The sequence below is a fragment of the Centroberyx gerrardi genome, chromosome 5, assembly GCF_048128805.1.
Source record: "Centroberyx gerrardi isolate f3 chromosome 5, fCenGer3.hap1.cur.20231027, whole genome shotgun sequence".
Lineage (NCBI taxonomy): Eukaryota > Metazoa > Chordata > Actinopteri > Beryciformes > Berycidae > Centroberyx > Centroberyx gerrardi.
Window position 1 is genome coordinate 29,250,642 of NC_136001.1, and position 19,999 is coordinate 29,270,640.

At 40.8% G+C, this 19,999-nt stretch overlaps 2 protein-coding genes across 2 annotated transcripts; one reads left to right on the forward strand and one right to left on the reverse strand.

The window, feature by feature from the left end:
• Positions 1-2,532: 2,532 nt before the first annotated feature.
• On the reverse strand, positions 2,533-5,725 carry eevs (2-epi-5-epi-valiolone synthase). Its single transcript, XM_071922987.2, has 5 exons — positions 5,583-5,725; positions 3,987-4,620; positions 3,638-3,874; positions 3,212-3,464; positions 2,533-2,630 (listed from the first exon to the last, which is right to left on the reverse strand). The coding sequence occupies exons 1-5, from the start codon at positions 5,723-5,725 to the stop codon at positions 2,533-2,535; spliced, it is 1,365 nt and encodes a 454-aa protein (XP_071779088.2).
• Positions 5,726-9,758: 4,033 nt separating this feature from the next.
• LOC139929919 (uncharacterized) lies at positions 9,759-19,741 on the forward strand. Its single transcript, XM_071922989.2, has 11 exons — positions 9,759-9,774; positions 10,025-10,214; positions 10,334-10,425; positions 10,938-11,170; positions 11,481-11,717; positions 11,801-11,875; positions 12,052-12,268; positions 13,887-14,095; positions 15,354-15,426; positions 17,885-18,002; positions 19,546-19,741. The coding sequence occupies exons 1-11, from the start codon at positions 9,759-9,761 to the stop codon at positions 19,739-19,741; spliced, it is 1,656 nt and encodes a 551-aa protein (XP_071779090.2).
• The last annotated feature ends 258 nt before the right edge of the window (positions 19,742-19,999 follow it).

The following is a 19,999-nucleotide window of genomic DNA, read 5'->3' on the forward strand; positions in this document are numbered from 1 at the left end:
AGCAGATTAATTTATTCATTTGTGGGTAGTCAATTATTGCCCTATTATTGCACCTTTAGATATTGCATGGTAGAGGCGTGTAAATGGCGTACATGTACACAGTCCTTTCGTGACAGAAGCTTGTGACCAGGGCAATGTTTGTTTAGAGGCAGTTGACATATCAACCACTGATGACTGTACACAACAAACTGGATGAAACCAAATGTGACACTTGTTAATGTATGCCAGTTATCTCCGACTAATACTGCAAAAGAAAACACTTGAGATGCTGAGATATTGTATATAGTCCCTTTTTTTCCAGAAAGAACAAATGACAGTGTTTTAGAGTTCTTGTGTCAAAACTGGGGTACATCTATTGATCTGCTTATTGTGTCAGATGAATATTTCACTTCATATACTGTGGGGTGAGATGTACTTAGTGAGACTGTTGTGAGACTGAAGGAACCACTTCAAACAATGAATCAAATGATTGTAGCGGTTACTGACATGTATCTGCTAAACTTAATTTTGAAATATTGTAAAATATTATTAAATGTATTGTTCTTAAACGTGCATATCATACATACATATGTCTTTGAGAAACCACACACAAGTTCCTAACATTAAATTTTTATTTTGATATTCAAGAAACATTCAAAGGAAAAACAAAATAAAAATCATATAACATAAATGGCATCAGCTGTTGATTAATAGGTTTTCTTTGTTTTCTGTTTTTCTTTGTTTTCAAAATTACTTGCAAATATCAGTCAACCTAACAAAACGCTAAACAGACTTCAGTAATAAGGTTTAAATATCTTAAAAAATCTTAAAAATCTTGTAGGAGTATTATTTGAAGTATTAGTATAGATTTTGACACATTCTCCAGCCACCAGACTCATAGGTATTTTAATTTTAGCGATAGCCACCATATTACACAACAGACAACTCTGGAAGTCTCTGAGATCAGAAAATGATACTCAAGGTTGCTGTAATGATCCTCAGTTACAAATGTTTCAACTTTGTTAGTGTGAAATCTTGTTTTTTCTGTTGCTTCCATGTTTCAAACGGCACCAAACACTACAATATCAATGACCCTTAGAGGCCGTTACTATAGTGATAGCACAACTTGTGCAGTAGGTGTAATCAGCGATTTGGTAGATGTGTCCAGCACATAGACATAGAATTATAAAACGTATGCATGTTTTTTGCATAATGTAAACAAATCTTCAATATAGTGTCATGTCATGATCGCCGAGAAGAAAAGCGGTAGAATGAAGTGTAATTGTGCAATGGTTGCAATCGGGTACAAAACACTGGACCATGTTCTTCTTGTCTTAACGTAGAAACCTTAATTCTATCTTGTATGACTAGCTCTAGATATACTTTGTCTCTCTCACCTCACAAGATGACAGAGCGACAAAGTTGTAATTGGGGGACTTTGATGGTGCAGTTCTCTCTGGGATGAGTGAGTTTATTTACCCCCTAATACCCATTTGTACACAGCCTTGCACCTTAGCCTTTTTTTCCATGTGTGCTAGTTTTTTCAACGCAGCTCTTTCGTTTGAGCTAATGGGTAATGGGTAGTGGTTCTAGGTCATTCATCTTTTGTAACACTCCGAATGGCGTGTCACGTGACAATGTGTATGTGAAAATGAATGGAGCTGTTGCTTCCGGAACTTGAAAATAGTCACGTCTCAACTCTATTAAGTAGCCTACTCTGAGACCTCTAGAGGACCAGTAGGAATTGCAGCAACATTGATAGAACTTTTCTCCTCATACACAAGTCTCTGGCACAGCCCCCACACCCTTCCCTGTCCCCTTGTATAGTGACACAAATGGTGAAGTTACATTTTCACAATAGAAGAATTAAGCTAGCTAATTAGAGCAGAGATCCAACAGAAACATCTAGTTAAGAGGTAATATCAAATTGCAAAATACTGTAATAATAATACTGCTTTGTCATTTCTTTTTTTGGCTTGAGAACAATGTTTTTTTAGCTTTCGGAGCTAAAATGTGTTGCTCGCTCATAGCACCGTCATCCATCATTGAGTGCTTCAAAATGTGAGCAAGTGGCAGGGAGGAGATTGGGAGATGCCAATGGGTGGGGAGTTTTTGTTTCAAAAAGATTGTTTTTCGGCCATTTTTGCCTTTATTTGAAAGTCGACAGTGGAGATAAACAGGAAAGATTACAAAGGTCCCAGCCAGGCCGGATTCAAAGCCAGGACATCACAGTTACATGATATGCATGCACCTTACCCAACTGAGCCAGAAGGAGGCCCTTCATTTGTCTTTAAGCTTTCCCAAAATAGCATGGTGCTAGCATTATTAGAATTCTTCGTTACAGTAGCAAGCCACTAGCAGGCCCTGCTAGTGCTGGCTTGCCTGCTTTCAATGACGAATGCTAACTAGTAATATGCCATGTTAAGGAAACTAAAGGATAGATTTATAATGCAAACTTTTTTCAATAATATGAAAAATAGCTAGCTAGCTAAAGCTCATGTTGTATTCCCTTAACCATTTACAGTAAACCTATGCTGCTATGGTATGTGCAGGTTAAGGGTCACCGCTGCTGTCTGAAGACGTACTCAGCTCATCACACCATTTTTCGTAAGCTCTGTACAGGATTTCATCAGATGTGTCATTGAAAATCTCTGCATTAAAAAAGAGAGGAGAACAAAGAGAGAACATGCATTAGCTTTCATATGTACAATACATTTTGAAATGTGGTTAAAATATTACATATATAAAGCTGTAATTCAGGGCCTTCCAATGGCTTTATTTGGTCAATTTTAGTGTAATTTTCTTGTAGGCCCCTATCTGAGATTTAATTTTAGGAAAACCTGTTTATCACAAGTGATCATAACAGAGCATCTTAATGGCACAATACCTTAAAAAGTATCTGGAAATGGTGATATGAAATGATATCACCAATTATATCACCACTTATAAGTATACAGTATGATGGGAGGGGCAGAGGGGACGGATTGTTCAAAAATCTGTGATGTATTATTGGTTAGAATTTTTATGTACGCCTACTAGAATGCCATGAGGTAACCATGTCACACCCTTTCCCAGGAAATAAAATTAATAGCATTTTGATATAAAAATACAAGAAAATAAAAGTTTAACATTTTTTGGGACCATTTATTGTTAAATAGGTGTGTATTATGACATGGGAAATAAAAAAGAGGGAAAAGACATTTATATTTCATTGTGGCTTTAAGTTCTTTACCTGCTTGCCCGAGGCCAATGGGCAGAGGCATTCTGACAAGGCCACCGGAGTGCTTCAGCCTGTTGCGAAGAGACTGCTGCACCAGTTCCATGGTACAGTCTTGGTGCCAGACAGGCAGCTCCAAGCCCACCATACACCTGATGATCCTTAGTTTCTCCTCCTCTGTCAGTAGCCCACTCTCCCAGGACACGTACACCATGTAAGACATATCGATGTTCACTGCCTCGCCATGCAGCAGAGATGGGAGAACTTTCTGCATGGAAAAGAGAAAAAAAGAGAGAATGTGATTATGTTGTTTGATTAGGATTGGTATATGTATGAAGTACTTAACAAATTTAAAAATAATCACATCTGCGTAGCTCATATCAACAAATGATTTAAATACAACTACATATTTAGTTACGTGTGCTATGAAGAATCAGTTACCATTTCCAACTCTGGACTGATAAGGTGGCCGAAGTCCACAAGTCTGTTGAGGTCATCCTCCCAAAGGTTAGGGGCGAGCTCCTCCAGCATGGTCTCAATGGCTATACGTGTCGATAGTGATGCAGCTTCTAAGCGGTTGCACTCTATGCTGTTGTCAGACTGGAACCTAGAGTCCAACAGGAACTGACCATGTGCCTCAAGAAGTTCAAAGAGCCCTCTGTGTTTCATCAAGGCCATCTGCAGAGAACCCAAAAAAAAGGCATAGAAAACTTCAAGTAGTTCAAAAAAGAAAAGAGATGTATTGAAAAAATGCATAATCCATTAACTATTTGGGTGTCAGCTAACATACCTTTAACATCTCTGCCAGCCCATTGGAGATGTGTCGCCGAGGAACGGTTTGCATGAAGGAACGGTCGAGGAAAGCAGCTACAGGTGGAATGTAGGTACCCAGCTTGTTCTTACAGTTAGCAAAGTTGACGCCTGTTTTTGCCCCCACACTGGCATCGATGTAGGAGAGCAGTGTGGTTGGGACCCTGATGTAAGGCGTGCGTCTCCTGTAGAGTGAGGCAGCCAGGCCCACTATGTCCAGGCATACCCCTCCTCCAATGGCAATGATGGGCTCTGTGCGGCGATCAAGGGAGAACTTGTGGACCTCCTCTAGGATCTTCATGGCCAGTTCCATGGACTTCTTCTCCTCAGTGGTGGGCAAAGGCAAGATCTGGTACAAGACGTTGCGGGCCTTGAAATATTCAGTTAGCTTGGAGCCGTAGATTTTGTAGACCACCTGGTCCATGACCACAAAGCGCTTGAGGGGCTTGGTGTTTTTTTTTATATCCTCCAGCTGCTGCGAGTCTGTGATGTGGCCCAGCAGCAGTGTGTCGTTGCTTGGGTCCAGCAGGCCCTGGGTCTCACTTACCTTGTAGGTAAAGACGATGGGGCTGACCACTGTCCAGGAAGTGCCCTTCTCTGTGATGCTCTCATAGCTGCCATACAAGACACATTAAACAATACTGATTATTGTTGCATGGGTAAAATAGGTGTTTTACAGTATCATGCCAACTTTTATAAAGGTTGTGATACACTGGACAACTTTTTGGGCAAGGACACATTGTCCTAAAAGTCTCATGGTAGCCACGTGGACTGATCTAAATTCCTGTTTATTGCAAAATTACAATCTGTGAACAGAAGATGTAAGTTACTTTACTGTCCAGAGGGTGTTGCTATTTGGTTGGGATGTTCGTTTAACTTTTTTGCCTAATAGCTTCTCAGTTTTGTCTTGGTTCAAAACCTTGTTTTACATGTTTTGATTCTTTCAGTGCATGGTTCTATTCTATTATTTCTCTTTTAGATTTATTCAATCAGGCAAGCTGACTGAGAACCCATTATTGTTTTCAGTTACTGCTAGGAAGGCCACACATATTTAGGCTCAAGGGCGCTTTGGTGGTAGTTGTTCTGGGAGGGGGGAGGGCTCTACAGCGCCACTCCCAGGTACATTATGCTTCCATGTAAATATGTGTGTGTGAACCAGGCTATTGCTGAAAATCAGTATGTGTGCTCTGTCAATCTTCCCTGGGTTATTATTATTATAATTATTATTATTATTGCATCATTATGCTCACTCACATGCTCACACAGTCCTGCTTGGGCCATTCATTTTACTAAAAAAATGACTAAAGATTTTGACTAAATAAAAAACAAAATACTGTCGCCATAAGTATCTTGTTACATAGTACATTATCATATTTCATACCTGATACAAAGAAAAAAATACAAAGAAAAAAATAAATACATATTTTCAACAAATCTAACAGAAATACTACCCATCTGTTTCCAAGAACTTTGCCCTGTAATGTTGCCATGAATTCACCACCCAGGTGTATCGCAGCCTTAAAGTAGGTTTATTTTAAATTCCTACTGGCACTGTGAGGAACTTTGTTATACTCACATTTTTGCGGCAGACACACAGTCCATTGTGTTCTTGTTCAGGTTCTTCCCCACTTTGCGCTTCCATGTACCTTTTACCTTTACTAAGCTAAACTCAGTCTTCTTTTCTTTATTATTTGTGTCTCCCAGATGAGTCTTCCCCATTTTAGTGTTGAATTTCAGCTGTTACGGCAAGTCTAACCAAAGGCAGTCACACAGTTAAGAAAAGGGGCATCAGTTAAGTGGGTAAGCGCTACATCAATATATACAGAAGACCCATGAGGCAAGGGAGGAGCATTTTCCTTCTGTGTGCTTCACATGTCATTGCAAGTGACTATCACACAATTTATTTAACTGTGATGTAAGGCTTGTTTTGCTAACTGCAAATACAGTATTAATGTTATATGTTACATACTTCTATTAAATCACATCCTTTTGAGAGACAAAAAAAACCTCAGAAACATTGAACCTGAAACTGGATAAATGCCAATAGCTTCAAGAGCACAAACTGCATCTTACTTTTTTATGTGTTCGTGGGAAATCCATCCATCCAGGTGTGATTACATGGTTTCACAATATACTTGTATGATGCAATGTGCTTTAAGAATCTGTTACCCATGAAGTCAGGGATAAAAGAATATTTATGAAAGTGGAAATTGACAAATTGGCATCTGATATCATATGCATTATCAGCAGTATTTCTACTACAATATTTTAAATAGTGTTGCTGTCCGATGAAAACATTTTAATTTGATGACAATGTATTTTTGACATTTTACAATGGTTTTCAAAGGGTTTCATAAGCCCCAGAGGTCGGAGAATTTGCTCAACCCATAGAGCATTTAGTTTCAACCCATTGGAGCATTTAGTTTAGGTTATTTTAGACATTCGGCAGGCCTATTTTTGACCATCTCTGGGTGTAATATTGTACTTCATGTACATCTCAGTGGTTGATATTAGGCTGATGAAACCATCAAATAATTAAAACAACCAACCACAATATAGTCCTTAATCAGGCTTCAGCAGCAGGACAAATAGCTTAAAATCAATGAGACTCAAAAGGCATAACTAATGTTACTCAAATGGTGGATATGGCTCAAGATATTTAACTTTCTACAACTGAGCTGTGACTTTTCCTGCATTCCCAACAGCACAAGGGCAGTGTTTCACATTCTAGGAATTTATGCTCTAAAACAGAAAAAAACAAAAAACAAAACTAAGCTTAACCTACTTATTTGCCCATTTTTCACTTGTGTTAATCCACAGATGAAGAACATATTGGTGATTAAAATATATTGGTGATCAGACTTGGCTGGGTCAAATGTGAAATGAATTTCAGGACTATCTCCTCTGTGCTTAATTTCTAGACACTTATCAGCAGTTTTGACTCAGCCTCTTCCCCTGTTGATCCATTTGTTCCAACCCATGTCTGAGTGCCCCGTGTGAAGGACTGTTACCAGTCATAGCTAGTAGAGTCCAGTCATAACTATGACTTGTTTGTGGTTGTCTCTGTATCCCCTGTCCCTGTGCTGAAGGCAGCCACCATAAGAATCAAGTTCCAACTCACTGTCAATTTACTAAACCCTAACATATGGCAATGTCCCTGCATCTGATATCATTAGCCATAACTTCCAAAAAGCTTCCAAATCTGCATATATCGACTAAATTTCAGGTGAGGAAACGGAACAATGACTGATTATAACTCATTATGACTCATTATAATGATAACTATAAGATCAAATTTGGATTCAGTTAGGCAAAGGTATGATGAGTGCCACATCTTGCCATACCCAACTGACACCCATGCTTCATCTGCCTAGTCTGTTGACAGGTTCCTCCTAACATAGGTGGGTTACTTGCTAATTTGCTTATTGTTGTTTCTTATTAGGCTCCCCATTAGCTGTGCATAATGCAACATCTACTCTTCCTGGGGTCCACACAAAACATAAAAACAAGACAAAAAAACTGTACATTTCATTACATTGCTTAGACTTTGAGTTATTCTAGAACAGTCTGTGCAGTCCACAGAGAAAGGAGAGAGGGGACAAAAGAAAAATTACAATATCACAATTGACAAAAATTAAAAAAGAAAAAAGAAAGAAAATAGAGAAAAAGAATGCTTCTGATATCCTTCTAGTTCTGTCTCATCCCAATCACTTGGATTCCTTGCGAACAATAGTGTCATTATTATTTTGATTATCATGAGTGGCATGTCTAGTGGGATATGTGTATTGTAGAGCTATATGTGAATTGATTGTAAAGGTACGTTGGGGTCTTTGACATGATGATGCACCTTATGAAGATGAGGACTGAGGCATTCAATCAATCAATAATCAGTTCAATCAAAGTGACTCCCAGAAGTTTAGTTTCCTCTTTTTTGTTCAAATGGGGTGTCTTTAATGATCAGATCCAGATGTGGTTTTGAGCTTAGTGAAAAATATGTACCAAATACAATGGTTTTTGTGTTTAATATTTAATTTATATTATATTAAGCACAAAATTATTGCTATTCACCCAACTGATCACATTCTGCAACTCTTTGTTCAGAGTCACAGTGAGTCCATTGACTGTAGATGCATACGTATATAATCATGTGTAAAATAGCATTGTATTTGATCAAATACGATTTTCCATACGTTTGCTGACAGCAGGCAGCAAGCCAATGGGAAAATGTAATTCTTCAGGCTGATGTTAAATATAGCCAATGGCAAATGGGACAAGCAATGTGCTCTGCTGCCATTTTTAAAAGTTTACCATCTTGTCAGTGCCTGGTTGTTTAGCATTTTTGATGGACATTAACAATTTTTTATGCACCTGCAGAAATCAAAGTAACATTATTTATCCTTCATAATTTGATTTTTCATGTTGAAAAACTGATTAATCTGATTCATTTTTCCTACCTGACTTTGATGTATCAAGCCTCAGTTTGTTTACTCTATCCATGAAGTAGTCATTAAAGTGGCTAGCAATGTCAAATGGTTTTGTGATAAATGTCCCTTCAGACTCAATAAAAGATGGACATGAATAGGGGTTTCTTCCCATGATACTGTTCAGTGTACTCAGTTTTTTTCCATCATTCTTTATGTCTTTTATCTTTGACTCATAGTACAGTTTCTTTTTCCTTTTGTTAAGTTTAGTCACTTACTTTCTCAGTTTACAATAGTTTATTCTATCCATTTTACAGCCAGATTTGTTTGCCACTTCCTTTGTTTCATTTCTCTGAGCCATATCATTTTTCAGTTCTTCTTCAGTGATTTGACAGTTTTGACAGTAAATTTCTTGACTGGAGCATGTTTATCATATCTAAGAATACACAAAACCCACAAGTCACACTATGCAACCAGCTTTTGTTAGCTGTGATTAGCATTAGCATTTTGGTGCTTTAGTAGATTTTAATATGCATTTGTTTTTCAAAAATAACAACAAAATATGACAAAGGACAAATCTTGTTGAAATACAAGAAAATCAGGAATTTTAGCACTGACGTAAATGGTGTTCTCATATGGTGTCTGCCTCCCCCTTTGAATTCTTGTCTATTTTCGTGAGTCATGGGCACTACTATAAATAGCAAACAAAATTGCAGGCACTCTTGGCCTAACCCAGCCAATGGGCTTGGGGTGAATTAAGTCAAAAACTCTACAGGAGAGGGGTTCACAAACATTTAGATGTCAAGGCTCCCAGAATAGACACACATTAAGCCTGGCAACCCCATTTAACCTACTGTATCAAGTCAAGCCTCCCTCTCTCTCGCTCTCTCTCTCCATATCTCTCTTTTCTCTCTCTCTCTCTCTCTCTCTCTCTCTCTCTCTCTCTCTCTCTCTCCATATCTCTCTTTTCTCTCTCTCTCTCTCTCTCTCTCTCTCTCTCTCTCTCTCTCTCTCTCTCTCATATCTCTCTTTCTCCTTCTTCCGGTGTCTACTCTCTCTGTCTCTATCTGTCTGCCTCGCTTTCTCTCTGTCTATTTCCACTATTACGAAAGATACCGACCAGGTCAAAGATACTCGAGGGGCGCACGTGCCGGATTGTTGGATTTTTTTCTTTTCTTCGTCTGTTGTACAAGCTGTCAGTCGGTCACTCCCCTTATGGGAGAATTTGCATACCTGCTGTAGCAACTCACAATATAACGGTATCAGAATATTAACAGCTACGCGTAGTTGAAAATCGTTAATTTTGTCACGCGTGTGAAAAGTGCACCATCATGCCGCCTGTAAAAGGTAAGGTTGTTACCTCATTCTTATGCCTGTGACAGGGTCAGAGTACAATCAGATAGACTTTGCACTTACACTAACCTACACAACTGACCAAGCAAACTGCAGAGTGAATGAGTCCAGTGTGCATAGTGGTTAGCTACTCATATTTCAGACAACCAAAAATAAAGTTTTTGTACGACAGATGGAGGCAGCTGCCATATAGCCTAAAAAAAAAGTTTGTGTGCTTATTAAAACTGATATTTTACCCCCCTAGTTTCTGACACCCCAATGGAACTCCTTGTGGATTCCATAAGAAAAGCGAAGGAGATAGCTGAAGGAAGTGGCAGCATCCCAGAGGAGTTGAAAGGTTGCTTGCAGGAGGCTCTGGACATAGCCAGCGGCCTGGATGACTACCTTGAGAGAATGACCACTCAGGAAAGTGAACCTCTGGCCGAACTCTATAAGTACGCCTTGGTTTCAAATCATTGTAGTCCAAATAATTACCAGTAGTAGTCCATTGTAGTCCCAATAATTGCTGCATGAAATAAGTGTTGTTGACATTTTTATGCATACTTATTCGTAGAAAAACTGTGTCTCATGACTGGGATCAAGTGCACAAGGAGGGCAAGACTATGTTCCGGCTTCCCAAGGAGTGCATCACTGGACACGTGGAAGGTTGGATGCTTACATCTGCGCACTGTAGGGATGCACCGATACCGATACTGGTATCGGTATCGGTGCCGATACCAGGCTAAAATGGAATATCGGTATCAGAGATTTTACCCAAGACTAAAATCTGATACCGAAAGCCATGAGTAACATGTAAGAAATAAAAGCAAACTGTCTTGATTTTATGCATTTGTGGCACATAGAAGCCTGTATTTCTCAAACAGTGGGAAAAACAAGGATTTTATCTCAATAATTTTGTCCATTGACCCCAAACTAAGGAAGTAAGCCTGCACTGTTCAGTAAAAGTAATGGATCGGATCGGTACTCAGTATCGGCCGATACTTAAACTTTCATACTCGTAATCGGTATCGGCATTGAAAAAGTGGCATCGGTGCATCCCTAGTGCACTGCTCAGTGGATGCGGTTGTATTCACTGCTTGTTCAAAGTTTCCGTAACAATAGCAGGAACCGTTTTTTACCATGTTATGTTAATGTGCTCTATGGTGTCTTTCTGGTAGGCCAGACCCTGAAGATGCTGGTCCACATGAGTCAAGCCAAGAGGGTCCTAGAGATAGGGATGTTCACCGGCTATGGAGCACTCTCCATGGCTGAGGGACTTCCTGAGGATGGATCCCTGGTTGCCTGCGAGTTAGAGCCGTACCTCAAAGAGTTTGCTCAGCCCATTTTTGATAAGTCTCCACACGGCAAGAAGATTCATGTCAAGATTGGCTCTGCCATGGACACCCTAAAGGTGAATGAAAAACAAAAACCCTATTATATAGCATATTCAGACTGAATGGTTCAATTGATCCGGATGTGAAGATGCAGTTGACTTGAGTCGCCATATTGTTCCTGTTATATTACAAACTAATACATGTGTTTTTCTCTTTTTCCCTTTCACTAATATCTACAGTTATAGTTTGTGTATGTTATGTCATGAGCTTTGTATAGCCAGAGCAAACACATGTTAACATTGATTCTTCTTCTTTAGTGTTAATCAGTAAAAAAAACAAACTGTGAGGCACATGGCTAGTTCTCTGATAGTGGTCTGACCCATCTAGGAACTGGCTGCAGCAGGTGAGCAGTTTGACATGGTCTTCATTGATGCCGACAAGAATAACTACATCAACTACTACAACTATATCCTGGACAACAATCTCCTGAGGCTGCGAGGGGTGATATGTGTAGATAACTCACTGTTCAAGGCTAAGGTTTATCTCAAGGACACCACGGATGCGAATGGACTGGCGCTACGAGAGTTCAACCAGTTTGTCTCCAGTGACCCGCGTGTGGAGCAGGTCAGTTTCAATTCATTAGAACGTGTCTGACGTGTTCTTGTTTCTTTTTTTTTTATGTTGATGATGCTTTCATTGTTTTAAAGGTCATTGTCCCCCTTAGAGATGGCGTCAGTATCATCCGGCGAGTACCTGTGGCCTCTGTGTGCGCAAGGACACAGGTACTGTAAGATCAGAGCTCAATGAGGCTAAATGAGACTACAGCAGAGCAAATACCGAGACTAAATCAAACACCGGCCATCATGCCTGTGCTGACGATCTGAGTTTGTTCCAGTGTCTCTCATCAGTACTACCATGCTTACTGATCATGTTTGCTTGTCTTGTTTCTCTGTGTTAGAGTAAAATAACAGATGACGAGGTTTTCCGGGGTGTCAAGGGACGCCCCATCCTGGATCGAATGTGCCTCGATGGCAAGGTGGCCTATGTGACGGGTGCCGGGCAGGGCATAGGCCGAGCGTTTGCTCATGCCCTGGGCGAGGCTGGTGCAAAGGTGGCCGTGGTGGACCTGGACCAGGTTAAGGCTGAGGCTGTGGCAGAGGAGCTCTCTCTCAAAGGTCAGGGGTGATTGTGTTAACAAGAACGCGTAACCAAAAGAAGATAAGAAGTAGACTTAAGCATGAGCTGGATAGGACATCCTGTTCCCACCAGTTCCTCATCCCGATTGGTATTATCTTGTACTTATAGGTGTTTTCCTGTTCCTATATTACACATATAGCATTATGTAAAGACAAAAAATGTAGATGGTTAATATTGATACAGGCTACATATGACTGACAATGCAATTTTCCTTCAGCTGCCTCAGGCAATGCAGTTCGATGATGGCATATTGCATTTTCGTATATCTAGAGAGCTAATACCTAAACGCTCATAATAACTGAACAAACATCTTGGAGGAAAATGTCTCAACATCATACAGTATGTTAATGTCTAATTTCCATCATAGAAAAGTGTTACAGTACTTTTCCCACCCACTGTTTTGACAACTCTGTTAAACGAGATGAGCAAGATCTCTGTTAACTTTTCTGACAGTTATTCATTTTAAGAGCTCAACAAAAGCTGGGCTCTGTGTGTTTGTCAGGAGGACGTACCACAGCATTAGCCCCAATGAGACACTAGATGGCGCTGGGATTAAATGTGGGAGCATGTGTATATTTACTGTTGCTCAATGTCACTCCTATAATGCATACCCCTCGAGTACCTAAAAAGTAATTTTACATGACATTACATTAACATATTGAATCAGTTAAGCACCAAGAAGAAATCATTTTTCTTTAGTATTAAAGAGGTAATTGTTATACAAATTCTCTTTTTATTGGCCACCCCCGGCATCTGGTGTTCTGGTCCAAATAGTGCTCTATAAAAGGCACTTCAGATGGGACAATAACCACAGAGACCAGACCACAACAAATATCCCAATGGCAGATATCCAAAGGGTATCCAAAGGGTAGCAAAACTTCATAACTCATGACTTCCGAGGCGAAACGAGACAAACAGTATTACAAAAAATCTGTCATGACCCGTGTCGTACAATTATGCAGTCCTCTAATTCAGAAGAAGTGAAACTGGTCACTCTAGGATTTAGGATGACAGACAAATCAAATTTCATAGTAATGAATGATCTTCTCAGTGCTCATGGCTTGATTGGTAGCAAGCCTGCATATCTGGATCCACTAAATTAATAAATTGGAATATAATTTGTGCACTTGAATTGGTATTATAATTTACTATAACTGGAAAAAAGCTGAAAACCCTACACTATAACAGGGCAATCAGCCAAATGTGATAAATGAACATATTGGTCTGTTACTTTTTGGGTTTTTGGCCAGCAGATGGCAGCATACTAAAGGATAAAATACCCTGTGCCTGGCCAAACATGTACTTCCTAACCTTGTGTGTGATTCTGCCTCTATTTTTGCCTTACAGAATGAAATGTGCTAAAGTAAAAGTCTAAGTAAAATGCTCTTTTATTGTATTTTCATGACTTTATATGAGATATGAGATTATATGAGATTTTTTTATATATTTTTTTTTACATCAAACTAGTTCAGCATTAGTTCAGCATTTGTTAAACTTCAAATATGTGGAAAGGATAGAATTAGTTCACTTCATGCACAACGCTTTTGAGTAAACTAGGTGCATTAAAATCATAACAAACATCTTTTTTTGATACAGGAATCAATGCAATTTCCATTGTAGCTGACATCAGCAAATCGGAAGATGTCCAGAGGATGATTGACAGCATTGTCTCCAAATGGGGAGCGATCCATATTGCCTGTAACAACGCCGGCATCAACATGAACTCAGCCAGTGAGGACACCAGTCTAGAGGAGTGGGACCAAACCTTTAATGTCAACCTGAGGGGGACTTTTATGTGCTGTCAGGTGTGTATGCCATGCTGTTAAATCCATGTGACTGAGGGTGTGTGTGTGTGTGTGAGACTGTGGCTGTCCACTACATAGACAATTTATTTGCTCCAATATATTGTAGTATAGTGTCATCTGCAGACAAACATTAAAATAAACATTCAAACACTGAATATTATATTCAATTCAGTTTCCATTTCCATTCAAAGTAACAGCTCAAGTTAAAAGATGGTACCTGTAGAATTCATTCAAATGTCACTGTGAAATGAATTGCAATGACAAATTCTACTCCTAACAATACAAATGCTTGACATTGGCTCCCACAAACAGCAGCTAGAAAAAAACATATTTTTTCTTTGACTCTTAGTAAACTGAGGAGAAAAAATAGAATACACAGATGAAAAGCTCATGGGGTCATGAGGTTACCTTTAATGTGCAAGCATTCTTTGTTTATTTACTGACTTTGGGAAACTGGAATAATGGTATTTATCATAGACTAATGCTTACAATTTTAACAGAAAGTAAGCAAAACAAAACAAAAAACTGAAACAGAGATACAATGAGGTAGACTTTAAATGAAAACTTCTGTTTCTTTAGCTTTAACCAGTCAAATTCTTAATGTCACAGGCGATTGCTAAGTATTGAATTATGCATTACTGAAACATATTAGCTACAATGGAACCATAGCAACCAAATATTTGCACAAGCCTATATGGAGAGCAACGGCAAATGTAAATGAAACAAAGTCACAGAACTGCAACAGAAAAGCATGAGTATTCCTGCACTCAACATGATTTTCAATAATTGTATGTCATGTTGCAACTTAATAATCAGAGGCTTCATTTACCAATTAGATATATTTTGGCAACTACGATGCCAAGTGGCTGGTGCCACTCAGCAAGCTATGCAAGTGATCACCATAATAGAACTCAATTGATTCTTGATTAGCTACTCCTTCAGTAATGGCTTCCTGTCCAAGCTAGTTAGAATATGACCTAATTACTAATGGTGCAACCAACGTTAGCTTCTCTGTAGTTACTAAATTTGGTTCCAAATTATCTAGTTGCTGTCAAGTGTCTAGATAGGACTTAACACCCTACCACCCTTATGCACAGCTTTTACAATCCAGTAACAGTGCACAAAATGTTATTTGAATAATATTTCTGTCTCCAAGGACAGCATGTTTTTCTGTTGATGTGTGTAGATGCCATTGGTAATATATCAGTGGCATAATAAGCTGTTTAATGTGTCCGTTTCCCCTGAATCCTTGCCTTAGGCAGCAGGTCGGGTGATGCTGAAGCAAGGATACGGCAAGATTATCAACACAGCCTCTATGGCCAGTCTAATAGGTGAGTGATGATTCTATTCCCCCACCTTCTCTCTGGAGCTCCTCCATGTCTGCTTTTAATCTCTCCATTTGGCATGGAGAGTCAGGCAGAGAGGAGGAGGGGGAAGAAGAGAGCAGTGAATACATTTCTACCATACTACTGGGGGTACACATCACAACAGAGATGTTTTTTTTTATCATCAGACAGAAAGTGTATTGTGAATCTGCTGTGGGTTAAAAAAAAAAAAAAAAAAAGTCAGCCGTAAGTAGGTCTTGCAATGTCCGTGTCTACTGGCAGACTCAAGGTGAACTTGTAGAAAACATTCAAATTGGGATTACAGAGCTTTTCTCCCTTACAACTTTTACCCTAGTTAAACTATTCTATAGTGATGCATCCACCCCCGCATACTGTATAGCAGGAAATACAAAGTGTTGTGATTGCGTCTCGCCAAGGCGGTTTTGCATCATAATAAACATCCCCTCTCTGTGGAGCTGTCTGGAGGATGTGGAAGGCAACCTGAGGTCCAACATGGGAAGGGAGGGTTCCTGTGCATCGGCAAAACCCCAGCCTGTGCCAGCGGCCTTGTTTGAACAGCGGAAGACGCTTTTAGAGTTTACTGAGAGCCTAGTAAAAGCCTTGTAATTCGCGGCCCGGTGTAATGTTCCTCCTCCAACAGGTTCCTCCAGAGGAACAGCAACACTTCATCAGCAGTATAGTCAAATCGCCAGTAAACCGCTGTGCCATATGGGCCCCAGTCCCAACTGCAGGGGCAATCTGTAAAACAGGAGCATGCTGGTAAATAGAGGCCGGCATAAAAAAAGTGATCAATTACTCACATTACGTACAGTCCTTCAGGAATTTACTTTATTGGTCTGGACATCTGTTATAATATTGTCATAATGTGTAATCAGATGGGACCTGTTCTAGCCAAGTGGAGGCCCAAAAAGCAGCCGCAAATGCCCAATTAAAATGCACAATGACAGCTTTTTGTCCATCTGCTCAATAGAATGTGTGTGTCCACTACCTCCTCCCCATCCACTACTTTTTTTCTGAATGATGGTCAGCAACTCCATGACACACGGACGGGAAATATCCACGTTGATATGGTCACAGTTTTTGTTCTGTTTGTCTGTGGTTGCAAGATGACCTTACTAAAGATAGAGGGATTTGTGAGTCTCACAGTCAGACTTATACCTGCACATCTCAGCTGCATATTAATGGACATTACAACAGACTGCTCAGCGCCTCCTTTCTGGAATAAGAGCGTATCATTTGAACTCTTTATCTGCCCAGAAGAATTCAAAATGTATAGGCGTGCCTGATAAAGAGCATGTTTTCTCCCACTTAAAATGGGCAATAAGAAGCGGGGTGAATGTTAAAGAGGGCTTTGGAGGATGCTCTCTCTCTACCTCCTTTTCCCTTCTCTGAGGATTACTGCTCTTAAAGACGGAGAAAACATCAATGCAGGTTTATTTGAAGGATGAAGGCATTTTCTGAATGGTATTTTGGAGCCGTATCATCAGGTCTTGAGCGAGGATTAGTGCTGTTAGGCATTTTGAGCTGTGTTTCCTGTCCTGATAAGTCGGATTTCACCTTCAATCTGCGTGTAAGCCCTGGGCTCTGCTCCTCCTCGCCTGCTCCTCTGAGGCCCTAGCCTACCCTTATCCAACCCAGCCCAGCCCAGCCTTACCTTCCACCGCATCCACCAGAAATTCACCCTCTGCTATCTCGCCCAACGCTAACACAATCCTCCTCAACCATATTCTCAGCTACGATACGCCAGTCCCACCCTGTACCTCTTAATTCTTTAGTAATCTCCAACTCATTCCCCTGTCCTGTACATTAGCCGTTTTCTCCTTTTTATGGGAGCGCTATATGCAGGATGCTCCAGCCTGCCTCCCTAGGACCGGTCCCTGCCTCTCTGCAGCTGGCCGGTATTTATCATCCCAGTCTCTCACTGAAGCCATTTGGCAGTCAGATCGCCGGGTGATGAGGTTAACTACTAAAGTTGTATGTAACTTGGAGCCTTCCTCGCGATGATTAATCAACCGGCAGAAAATGAGCCCCTGTCCCGGCATCCCATGCAGTGTGCAGCATCTGTGATGGTCAAGGCAAACAAATGGCTCCCCGCCTTTGTTGCTGAGGATGGAGCATAACTGGACATTATAAGCAATTAATTTTACATGGCTTCATCCGCAGAGTCCCCAGCAGCTAATGGAAGAGCTTTTATGGAGTATCCACAAGAAACCGCAAGAGCTGTAATATAAAACCTGTTCGTTGCTACAGTCTTTCTCTAATAATGGAACTATCTCAGTTTTTGCTGCCTAAAAGAATAATTCTGAAGAAATAAAACTGGTTTCTTGAACAAGGTGGAATGATGACATGAGAAATTCTAAAGCAAACATCAATGATGTGTTATAATGAAATGTTGTGTTGTGATCTAGGGTAACTCCTTTTCCACGTATCCTTTTGTATGCAGTACCCCATCCCCAGAAGCAGCTTTCCTATAACACTTCCAAGGCTGGAGTGGTCAAACTGACTCAGACTCTGGGAACTGAATGGATCGACAGAGGAGTGCGTGTCAACTGCATCTCCCCGTAAGTGTTGCCTGCTCTTGGCCTTACTGTCTGTCTCCTCTGCTTGTGCCAAAACACACCAGTCCACCTTTGAGTGTCGTAATGGATTGAGCTGCCAAAGGAAGTGGTGATTAGTGTGTTTGCTTTCATATGAAGAGCCCCATTTGAGAATGATGCACTAATTTAAGTCCTCAAACAATGCATCAGTGCTTAATTAGATGACGTCTTGAGGGATGAATCAACCAAACACTTGCTCTAATTGTTCTATTCAATTAGGGAATCAAATTAGCATCCTCACTCCAAGTGTCGCCACAACAATAGCGCCTTGTTTGTATCTTTTTGTCTGTGAAGCTGAGCAGCGGGAAGAAAAGAGAAGAACAGAGGAAGGGCTATGTGTGTGTGTGTTAAGTGGAGCATCCCTTAGCCCCAGCCATCCCTGAGCAAATCCGTCCGGTGGCGCCGGGCGAGCCGGGCCCAGTCACAGCCCCAGAACAAAGCTCTCGCTCACGCGCCGCACTCAGCTTTATTTATCGCCAGCTTGTTTGCTAATTTTAATTTGCAAAGAAGCAATTCTCTTTCCCCTCGCTAACTGGGTGTCTCAATGGGCCGCTGATTTCTTTGAAGTGACAGTCGGTAAATATGCATAAAAAAGGGACACAATTAGCGCTCGCGAGGTTGACTGCAGCCTGATTCCATTGGCAACTTTAGCCGCAGCGGTGATAAGCTGCATTATCTAGAAAATTGGCTGAGGGAAAACAGCACCTCTGATTGCCAGGAAAGGTTCCAGATAACAGGGCAGCTGAAGAGAAATATAATTGAGGTGGAATATGTTAACCAAGGTGTCACACGCTCCTTGGAAGTGCTAATTTAGCCAAATGTTGGAATTCCATATCAAGGCACAGGAATACATCGGTGAACGGTGATTCGGGCCTCACAGCTTTTAGTCACTGTCACGTCGATTGTGTGAAGAGTCAGAAGTCGCCTCGCATTAGACACAGGCGTGTTGACATGTTTATTCAAATGCAAGGTCTGTGATACATTTACTGGATGAAGTGGAGAGAACAGCATTGATTATGATTGACTAATGGTGTCGCGGGGCTGTGCTGCCAGAGCTTGAAAGCGGCTAGCTACTGTAGCTCAGAGGGAGACGGTACCCAAAGCACCACACCTGTTTTCATATAAATTCCATTCAAGTGCTGTGTCTTAGCATCAAAGTAGTTCAAGCACATATCAATCAGACATCAGAGCAGGAACGTCAGGGAGGAACATAATAAGTGCTTAACCATGGGCTCTGAGCAAATTATGCCAGACGTCTCCTCATAGCCATTGGCACTTCCTGAGACGTGCCAGTCATTAAAGTGCCACCAGTCCCACAGTAAATATCATCAGAGATGCCACGCCATGCCCTTTCTTCAAAGGATAATTGGGTTTATTTTTGTCACCAAAGTGGTGGCTCTGAAACAACGCTGTCACTCCTGGCTCTGAAGTGTGATGCCTTCTGATTTCATTGTGTTGTCTTTTTTTTTTTTTTTTGCTCTCTCTCTCTTTCTGTCTTTCTTTTCAGGGGGATTGTTGACACCCCTCTCATCCACTCGGAGAGTCTGAGGCCTCTGGTGCAGCGCTGGCTGTCAGATATCCCTGCTGGTAGACTGGCTCAAGTGACAGACCTGCAAGCCGCAGTGGTCTACTTGGCATCTGACGCCTCCGACTACATGACAGGGCATAACTTAGTCATAGAGGGTGGGCAAAGTCTGTGGTAGAGAAGGGGGTAGATGGAGAGAAGAAACTTTTCTCCCCTCCCGCTCTCCTGGGATTACGCTTGGGAATAGGTAGCACCCACACTATCTCCCTCCCTCCAATACATTCACATGGGAATATTGGATCAAATCTTACTGTGTGAAAGGAATGTGATAACTTTTTGTCGGTCCGTCTCTGTGATCGACTTGCCATGGTGCGATGAGAAGATTGGCAGCAGTTTGACCTCTATGTGTCCAGTGTGTATTTAGTTTGCTGTGGTG

What these genes read in the sequence shown, in the direction of transcription:
- eevs (XM_071922987.2), bottom strand. Translation starts at nt 5,725, where the DNA reads ATGGGGAAGACTCATCTGGGAGACACAAATAATAAAGAAAAGAAGACT. An exon ending in TGTGTGTCTGCCGCAAAAAT is followed by an intron (nt 4,621 to 5,582) that starts GTGAGTATAACA and finishes CTTGTATGGCAG; the next exon opens with CTATGAGAGCATCACAGAGA. An exon ending in CATTGGCCTCGGGCAAGCAG is followed by an intron (nt 2,631 to 3,211) that starts GTAAAGAACTTA and finishes TTTTTAATGCAG; the next exon opens with AGATTTTCAATGACACATCT.
- LOC139929919 (XM_071922989.2), top strand. An exon ending in GTGACCCGCGTGTGGAGCAG is followed by an intron (nt 11,718 to 11,800) that starts GTCAGTTTCAAT and finishes ATTGTTTTAAAG; the next exon opens with GTCATTGTCCCCCTTAGAGA. An exon ending in GGACTTTTATGTGCTGTCAG is followed by an intron (nt 14,096 to 15,353) that starts GTGTGTATGCCA and finishes TCCTTGCCTTAG; the next exon opens with GCAGCAGGTCGGGTGATGCT.